General features: G+C 49.9%; 1 protein-coding gene across 1 annotated transcript; it reads left to right on the top strand.

The window, feature by feature from the left end:
• Positions 1-3,077: 3,077 nt before the first annotated feature.
• FAM43A (family with sequence similarity 43 member A) lies at positions 3,078-6,160 on the top strand. The gene has a single exon (XM_080654625.1). The coding sequence runs from the start codon at positions 4,003-4,005 to the stop codon at positions 5,278-5,280; it is 1,278 nt and encodes a 425-aa protein (XP_080510751.1). The 5' UTR covers positions 3,078-4,002; the 3' UTR covers positions 5,281-6,160.
• The last annotated feature ends 3,199 nt before the right edge of the window (positions 6,161-9,359 follow it).

Raw genomic sequence — 9,359 nt, 5'->3', positions numbered from 1 at the left:
CAGCTGTGACTTGGCTGTGTCTTGATTCAACCACTGGCTTGTCTGGTTCTATGAGAAACCATCTCACCAAGTGGTACTTCTGCCTGGCAACCAGTAGATGGGGCAGTGTCATAAAAAAAAATAGTGCAGTCTGCCCTACAGTGGGGTGTCTGACTGCTTCCCCAACTGACTTTGCTGAAGTTCTGTTCTGGAAATGCCCTATGTCTCAGATCTGTGGTGTGGGCTCATAGACGGTGCCACCAACTTTCCCAACAAAATAAAGCCTCAGTTGTGACTTGTGCTTTCTGAAGGGGGGCCAGCTTCTCCAAAGGGTGAGGTGGGCCCCAGAGGCTGGCCCAGGCTCCTAGGAGACAGCTTGGTTCTCCTCCTGGGTCTTTGAGCACAGGCACAGAGCATGACTCACACACAGGAGTGTTCCCATTTGTCTAGAACCTTTCTGTCCTCCCGAGGTTGAAAATAAGCCGATTAAGAAGGTAGTCCAGCCCTAACTGGTGTGGCTCATTGCTTGGGTGTTGTCCCATGCACCGAAAGGTTGCCAGTTCGATTCCTGGTCAGGGCACATGCCCATGTTGTGGGCTCAGTCCCCGGGGGGTGGGGGAAGGGCACGGGTGTAGGAGGCAGCTGATTGATGTTTTTCTCTCTCCCTCTTCTTCCTCTCTCTCTAAAAATCAATAAAAATATTAAATGACTCTTGTCAAGACAGTCATTTATGGCCCATTAAAGAAAATTAAAAAGGGACGGTAGTCAAGGTGTGGCAGAGACCATCCACAGGAGCAGCTCTGTGGGCCTATTTGCCTGTGTATCTGGGACTGACACTCTGGCTGCTGCTGGAAAGCCTGGCTGGCCAGTGGAAACTTCCTTGCCACTGGTTTCCCTGTCACTGCACGAAGCCCATGGTGGTACTCCTTGCAGATGCTGAGGCCAACCTTAGCTCCCACCACCTGTCCCACACCCTCCTCCCCAAACCCTTCTGACCCTTGGACCTCTGAGCAGTTTGGAAATGTTAACTGCTTGAACGTGACATCTGTTTTTGTAGAGTTTAGACTTCAAGATTACGGACCAGTTAAAGGTTAATTTGGTGTGTTTTAAATGGAAGTTTTTGTTTGGAGTGCCTATGTCATTGCCACTGCAAGATATTCTGGAAATTTGAGCCAAAGAATGAATTAACTTTGGCTTAAATGGCTTATTATAATCCTAACTGTCTCATTCCCACACCATGCCTGATACCCCTCCAATTAACCCATTGGTGCTACTGAGCAGTAAGACATCAAAGTTCTGGTCTAATGATAGCCTGGGGCCAGTCAGCCATTCCTTCCCAAAGAGACAAGGAGGGCCCAAAAAGCATGATCAAGAGACTTTCTTCTTTGGTCAGGAAATCTTCTTCTTTCTTTGTTACAATAGTTAAACTCCATCCTAATCTGCACATGTACATGCATTTTCATGTTCTATAATTTTGCTGTCATTTATACCCCCAAAGCCCTTTAATTCTTACCTGCATTAAGAAATCCTCTTCATTCTTCATACATTATCACCTCTGTGGAGCCTTCTCTGATTCTCCTAGTCGTAATGAACCTTTTCTTCCAGTTTTGGGTCTTTCTCCAGGGCCCAACTCTGTCTTCTTATTCACATGCATGTCTCATTCATTAATTCAACAATTAAGCAGTGCCTATTGGTGCCAGGCATGGGGATACCGGGTGCTCTCATAGAACCTACAAACCCAGAGTTGAGTGGACTTCACATCCTTCATTGGACTGGGAGCTTCTTGGAGACAGGAATTGGGTCTGCAAGGGACTAGGTTAGGGACTGGCACCAAAAGGTACTCAGAAGTGAGCTAAATTGAAACTCAACACCAGTGACTCTGAGAAAACTGAATTAGAGTTTAAAAAAAGGTTAAACGTTAGCAAAGGTAGAAGGCCAGGACAATCCAGGACTATGTGGTTCTGAAATCTGGCACGGAAGCCAGAGACATCCACAATCCCCTGGTGGACTGTGCCCATGGAGTGGGGACCGCACTGTCCTCCTCTAAGATGAATTTGGAAGTCTGATGCAGGATCATCTGGGTGTATATCACACATTCCAGCCAGAAGTTTTTTTGTTTTGTTTTTTGCTTTGAGAAGACCATAGAGGCAAGCAGGTTGTTTCAAAGGCCCAGAAATGAGTTACCAGCCAAAGGTCAAGCTGGTCAGATTAAAGTTGCATTGTCTAGTTGGCACATAAGAAAAGCATGATTCATGTGATTATCATTCCCAGTGCAGGGTGGCCTGTCATTATTCGACACTCAAATAAAAACGTCATTTGAATTTTTACTGGGAATTCTCATCCAAACTGTGTCAATGATGTAATAAAATAGAATGACTGGCTTGTCAAAGTAAATTGAGTTCTGATCACACGTAAGCATTTCTTGGAAACTATATCTCAGAAAACAGATACTCTGAAACATGACAGCAGCAGGGGGCGCTGCTGGGGGTTAGGGGCAGGTAGCACCTTATTTATAGGCTATATACTATATTGTTCACTTCAATCATCTCAACTATTACCTGTGGAGAAAGGCTCCAAGATAGTGAAAAACGAGTCTTGGTGTTTTCTTTGCCCCTCTCTATTTTCTTTAGTAGAATAAAATTCCGAAAAAAAATATTAAACAGCATCCAGTCATTCTCAGCTGCCATGTAATGAAAGAACCACTATTTTCCCCAACCTTGCTGCATAGTAGGTTATAATATAAAATCCCACCTTCTACCACCTCCTCAAGTTTCGATGGAGAAATTGATTCAGTGAGTTGCAATTCATCCTGGGGGTGGAGCGTCAGAAATCAAGTTGCTTTTCCTGAGGGGTAACCCCGGTCTTGGCGCTACCTGTAGATAAAAGAGATGCTGGAAAATTTGGGGTGTAATTGCTGGATTAGACTGGTCTCCCCATTCCCTCGACCAATGACTGCAACCAGGTCCCTTTAAGAGACTAGGAACCCGCAGGGCGTCGGAGACCAAGCGGATAGTCTTCCCTGCTCCTCCCCTGTCCCCGCTCGGCAAATGGTTTGCGCCGGCCTATATTTACCCGAGATCTTCCACTCGGACGGCAAGGATGTGAGGCTGGCGAGCCGGCCGGCGCTCCCAGTACCCGAGGGGTCGCGCTGCAAAGGCGGGTAGCAGACCGAGGGGAGACCGGGAGCGGAGTTGGACACCTCCGGAGGGAAGAAATGAGGTAGCGACCGTCCCCGGAGCCGACCATGCGCGCGCCCCGCCTGTGGAGCCCCGTGCTGCCCCGGCCGAGCCAGCCCGGACGGTGAGCCGGACGAGCCTGAATCCCCCGCGCCCGGTTGGAGCCAAGATGCAGTGAGCCAAGACCGGACTGCTGCGCCGGGCCCACCGCGGCCAGCTGGACCCGCCATCTGACCGCAGTTGGGGCAAGCAACTGATTCTGGGACCAGCCCAGCGGAGTGGCAGTCTGCCTCCAGCACCCCGTGGGGGTGGGGAGCACTGGCCCCTGGCCTTACTCGCGGCTGAGTTTCCGAGGTTTCTGGCCTGTGTGAGAGGGGGCCCTTTCCACCTTCGCCGAGGAGTTCCTGCATTATTCTCGAACCATCTCGGCTGCTTTTGCTTAGGGTCCCTCGATTTATTTGCAGGCGCGCATCTCTCTCTCTCTCTCTCTCTCTCTCTCTCTCAGATATTTTCCGTTTCACTCTCATTCGGTCTTTTTCTCATTTTGCTTGCCTAAGACTGCCTCCCTTTGCCCAGGCTGGGGTCTTTGCCCAGGCTGGAGTGTGCGTTTTTCCACACTCGCAACTGAATATTTTTTTCCTTTAAAAAAAATTCTGCCCCTGGCCCCTGCAGGGTTCTCTAGCACTACACCCTTATCCCGCCCCAACCCCTACCACCGGACCACTCCCAGCAGAGTTTTAATTTTCGGTCTTGCCCGGGCCGAGCCTGGCCTAGGCGGGTGGCTCAGCTGGGCTCGCACTCAGCTCTCGGCCGCTGCCGCCCAGCTGCGCGGGGGCGCCCTCCGGAGATGCTGCCGTGGAAGAAACACAAGTTCGAGCTGCTAGCCGAGGCGCCGCCAAGGCAGGCGTCCAAGCCCAAGGGCTACGCGGTGAGCCTGCACTACTCGGCTCTCAGCTCGTTGGCGCGGGCGTGCCCCGAAGGCGCGCTCAGCCGGGTGGGCAGCATGTTCCGCTCCAAGCGCAAGAAGCTGCACATCACTAGCGAGGACCCCACTTACACCGTGCTCTACCTGGGCAATGCCACCACCATCCAGGCGCGCGGCGACGGCTGCACCGACCTTGCGGTGGGCAAGATCTGGAGCAAGAGCGAGGCGGGCCGTCAGGGCACCAAGATGAAGCTGACTGTGAGTGCGCAGGGTATCCGCATGGTGCACGCCGAAGAGCGCGCGTTGCGCCGCCCGGGCCACCTCTACCTGCTGCACCGCGTTACCTACTGCGTGGCGGACGCGCGGCTGCCCAAGGTCTTCGCCTGGGTGTACCGGCACGAGCTCAAGCACAAGGCGGTAATGCTGCGCTGTCACGCGGTGCTGGTGTCCAAGCCCGAGAAGGCGCAGGCCATGGCCCTGCTGCTCTACCAAACGTCGGCCAACGCACTGGCGGAATTTAAACGGCTCAAGCGGCGGGACGACGCGCGTCACCAGCAGCAGGAGCTGGTGGGCGCGCACACCATCCCGCTAGTGCCTCTGCGCAAGCTGCTCCTGCACGGACCTTGCTGCTACAAGCCGCCGGTGGAGCGCAGCCGCAGCGCGCCCAAACTCGGCTCCATCACCGAGGACCTGGTCGGTGAACAGCAGGAGGAGGAGCTGCAGGAAGAAGAGGAAGAGGAGCACACCGAGAACTGCCTGGAGGAGGAGGAGGAAGAGGATCGTGCCAGGGAGAGGGATCCGGCAGAGGAAGAGGCTGAGGCGCAGCAGGAGCTGGTGGTGGCCATGCACTTCGAATGTGGGGACTTGCTGGACACGTTGGAGAGTGGCCGGGAGGAGGCGCTGGGGGGCAGTGGGGTCTCGTTGGAACCCGGGGCTGGGCCGCCGCCTTTGCTGCTGGGTAGCTCCTCCGACGTGAAGGCCGAGCTGTCGCAGCTTATTAACGATCTGGGCGAGCTCAGCTTTGGCAACGACGTGCGAAGCCTGCAGGCTGACTTGCGGGTGACGCGCCTGCTGTCTGGCGAGAGCACCGGCAGCGAGAGCTCCATAGAAGGCGGCGGCCCAGATGCCACCTCTGCCACCGCCGGGGACCAGTCTGGCCCTACGGACCGCGCCAGCCCAGAGGAGCCGCGCTCGGGCTGAGCTCCCCGCAAGCTTCTGCGCGCGCCCTGGCGCCCCACTGTGACTCCCTAAACAGCCTCCTCGACAGCTTCCTTACCTAGCCCTGACCCCCGCTTATGCCCAGGAAAGGGAAAATGGGACATTTAAGGCCCAGAGTTCCTGCTTCTCTCCCTGAACACATCTGGCTCTGTTTTAAGTGGAGCTCAGGTTGCCTATGGAGATATGGCTGGATGTGTGGGGATGGGGAGGTGAAACCCTAAAAGGAAGGAGAGAGGCAGCCCCTTGGGGTCAGGGGTGAGGGAAATGCCCGCTGAAGTTAGCAAAAGTCCCGCAGGCGTCAGGTGCCCGCCGGCCAGTTTCCTGTTTGTGGGGCAGTTGGGGCCTCTGGAGGAGGGGTTAACTTCCTCCCCACCCCTCAACTGGGAGCAGCCTAGCATTGTCATTGGCATATCATTTAAAAGAAAAGGAATTTACTCTCACAATGTTTGAGGCTGCTTTTGTGCCGCCTCTTTGCCTCCAGTCTTGGTGGAGAGCTTGGGTTGTTTACCTCAGACTAAGACCCTTGAAATTCTGCCAAATTCCTCAAATATTTGTTTGGGGGGGGGAGGGGAGAGGAAAATGAAAGAAAGTTGCATTTTGTTTACAGTTAAAGACATCTAATATCTAAAAAAAGGAGTTTTCCTTTAGAAACACACACACCTTCATCCTGCTCAAAAGATCTCACTCCATGATACTGTGTAAAATATTTTTGCACTGTTGTGAAGTATTTTTGACATCTTTTTATGTACATAACTGTTCTCAGAGCTGGATGTTTATATCTTTTGCTGTGCAAAAGGGACATGTAAAATGTTGTTCAGTTGTATATACAGAAATGTGTATAAAACATTTTGTTATTTTTGAAGAGTAGCACTGCTCTGGTTCTGTTTGCCCGCCAGTGGGAAGAGAATAAAGAGGAAAACTGAACAGAACAGGTGAGAGTCTGGAACTGCTGGTTAGAATGCTTGGGGGGAGGGGGAGGAGAGGGTGTGTCCATCAACGGGATGGTATGGTCAGACAGTGTTTGGCCTCTGCCTTGCTTGAAGGTGAATAGGGGAGGGAAACCCACTTTATAAGAAGCCTGGGGCCTCTCTGGCCCTTTGCCACTCTGGGTACTGCAGCTGGGGACAGCCTTCTCAAGTATATCCCATTTTCTTCATTAATTAACTTCTGCGAGTGTGGGTTTTCTCTGGTCTCTTTGAGTTAATTCTTGGAGATTCAGGGTGAGTTCTGTTCCTCACTCTCAGACCTGCAAGGTTATTTAGGGAGGAGTGACTTACGACATCTTGTGAGGTTTACCACCTCCTTTTGAGGTTCATGCTAATGATCAAGTGTAAGAATAGGATATAATCTTTTCCTTTACAAGCAGCTCAGGGAGTTTTAAAGATGAACTAGAGACCCAAAGAAGGAGATTTCTGAGAAGTGGGAAGAACCTTTTTTTTTTCTGGGAGGAAAAGCAAGGATAGAGGAAAGTTAGTTGTTAAGTTCCGAAGATGGCACGAGTGAGTAGAGATGAAGGTGGGGTGGGTGGGGAGGCAGGTGGAAGACCCTTCTACAACCTAGCATGACCCAGTGGGGGGATGGTGTGGAGGTCAAGGCAGAGAAGAGTTGTTAGAACTTGGTGTGTGTGTGTGTGTTTTAGGGCTTTCATGCTTTCTGTTTGTTTCTGTTGTAAATTCCAAACAGATGTCTCTAATGTGGCTACACCCCGGTCAGCTAGAATTTGTAGTAAGATGCTGCCAAAGCTGTGCCTCTGCAAATTGTTTTTTCCCTTTGCCCCTTTGGGCCCCTTTTGTATTGCAGAAATGGATTGCACTCCATGCCTTCCCTGGTGTCCTGAGGCCACTTTGCTTTGTTTTCATCATAAACATGTTCTGAGCAACTAGACCCAGAGATTTTAAGGAGTCTGGAATTCACTGGAACCACTGAGGAATGGAGGACGAAAGATTTTTCTCCCTAATTTACGGGAGTGGTTCAGGCATAAGACTATCTTTAGAAAGCAAAGCAAAGCAAAGCGTGGGTGGGAAATAATAGTAAAATATTCAGAGTCATTTCTTAAGGGCATTAAGACAAGGTCCAGGCCTTCGAACCTATCACTCACCATGTTTTGGTTTGGTTGAGAGTCCCTGTCCCTCTCCTTGAATACCTCTGATACACATCATTGAATGACATTTTAAAACCCCCAGCTCCAGACAGGTCAGGAAAGTCAAATCCCATCCTACCTAGACACCCACATCGTGTGCCCTCCACTCTGTTCTCACCTGTCCAGCAGACAGCTGTGTGGGCCATCACTCTCTTGCATGACTAGATTTCATATTTCCAATAATCTCCACACATTGCCAAGTTCCTTTGCTGTTTAAAATTGATGAGAACATTAAGGAGGGTGGGGGTCATATGGATAATACTTGGAGGTGGGGCAGGGTCTGCATGTCTTAATTCTTAACCAATTTATGTGTCCAGTGAGAATGCTAAGGCTGGCTTTCATCTGTGACTGATGGGGAGACATGGTGATTGGTCAAAAGTTCAGACAAATGACATTTAAACCAACACTATCAATAAATATAAGGCAACTGTCTGGTTTTTCCTATTGTCTGATTTATAAATAAGGAAGGGGGTGTAGGGGCTGAGGAAGGAGGAAGAAGAAAATAAGCCGACTGCAAAAGAACCAGCTCCCTTCCTCCCCACTCCTGGTGCCCTCTTCTTTTCTCCGCCCTCCCCTCTACTTTTGGCTTGTATCCTCACTGCACCCTAGGGCTCTGCTGATGTAATTCTAGAAGAGATGTGAGGGTGATACATGATTCACTCTTCTTACGTCTCAGTCTTCCAGGGATGATATCACCAGCGTAAGAAGAGATGTTTTAAAAGAAAAAAGAAACACAAAACAAAACTGAAAACTAATTTGCTCCTGATAATCAGAGGAAAAAGAGTGACTGACAAAAGCAAAACTAAGTACAGTCGGATGAAATACACGTGCCAGAAAGCACCTGAGGTCTGTCTCGTTTGCTCATCAAAGTCAGCTTTTCCTCCTTGCAAGGTGAGACTTGTGTTTCTCCTTTAAGTAACCTGATGGTTCTTTACATGCAGCGAGACACTTTCCACAGTCTCCCCCAGCCTAAGCAGTCCTCCAAGCCCAACAATGCAGCTCCGACTGCCTGGAACAGGAGTGCTTTCTGCAACTGCTGCAGGGTGGCAGCGTGAGTCTACGCAGCCACTTCTCTTGTTCATTTGTACAGTTTGTTGCTTGTTCAGGGGGAAAGAGGGAAGAGTAAGACTGTAAAATAAACAATAGTATTACCCTCTCAACTATTACAGTTTCAAAGAGCACCCGTTCCACACACACACACACACACACACACACACACACACACACACACTCCTCCTTAAAGAAAACATCCCTCTCACTGCCCTACCATCAACGTAGAGATGAACAGACTGAAGCAAAGGGGTAGGTCTTGAACAAACTGATCAAGACCCAGGGGTCCAAACTCTTAAACCCATGCTCATATTAGTATTTGCATAAAGAATTGAGAAAGGGGGCTCTTTGTAGAATTTGTGGAATCTTTGTTACTTCCAGATTTTGAAATTATTTTATGGAGTCTTGCCTTTCTGGTGTGGACTAAGCACATTTTCTCTAGAAATAAGGGGAATGGACTACCTGACCTGTTAGTTTGAGCCCAGTCCTGCCTTTTTAGGATCACCTGTGTTAGCTTTAAAGCCAGTGTTGTTTTAAATGGCTGCATTCACAGAATGGATTTCAATTTCGTCCTTTCCTTGAGGAAATGAACAAAGGTGGAAAGTTCACCTTTCATTTACACATACAATTTAAGCTGAACAGTAGATTTTAAACAAATTAGAAAGACTCTGTTGTACTAAGAAAGCATGATTTCCTCCGAGGGACAGAGTTGCTTTTAATGGTTCTGCTTGTGAAAGAGAGAACTGGCTGTGGAATCCACTCCTGGCACCACACCGGAGAATAGAGAATCTCATGGGAGTCACCAAGGATCACGAGAAACATAAAAATTCTATTAGGAGCAAGTTGCCCTCGTTTCTAACAGAATTTAGTA

This window comes from Plecotus auritus (genome assembly GCF_963455305.1).
Source record: "Plecotus auritus genome assembly, chromosome: 2".
NCBI classification, from domain to species: Eukaryota; Metazoa; Chordata; class Mammalia; order Chiroptera; family Vespertilionidae; genus Plecotus; species Plecotus auritus.
The sequence above is the reverse complement of the archived record's forward strand: the minus strand, read 5'-3'. Positions and strand labels throughout refer to the sequence as shown.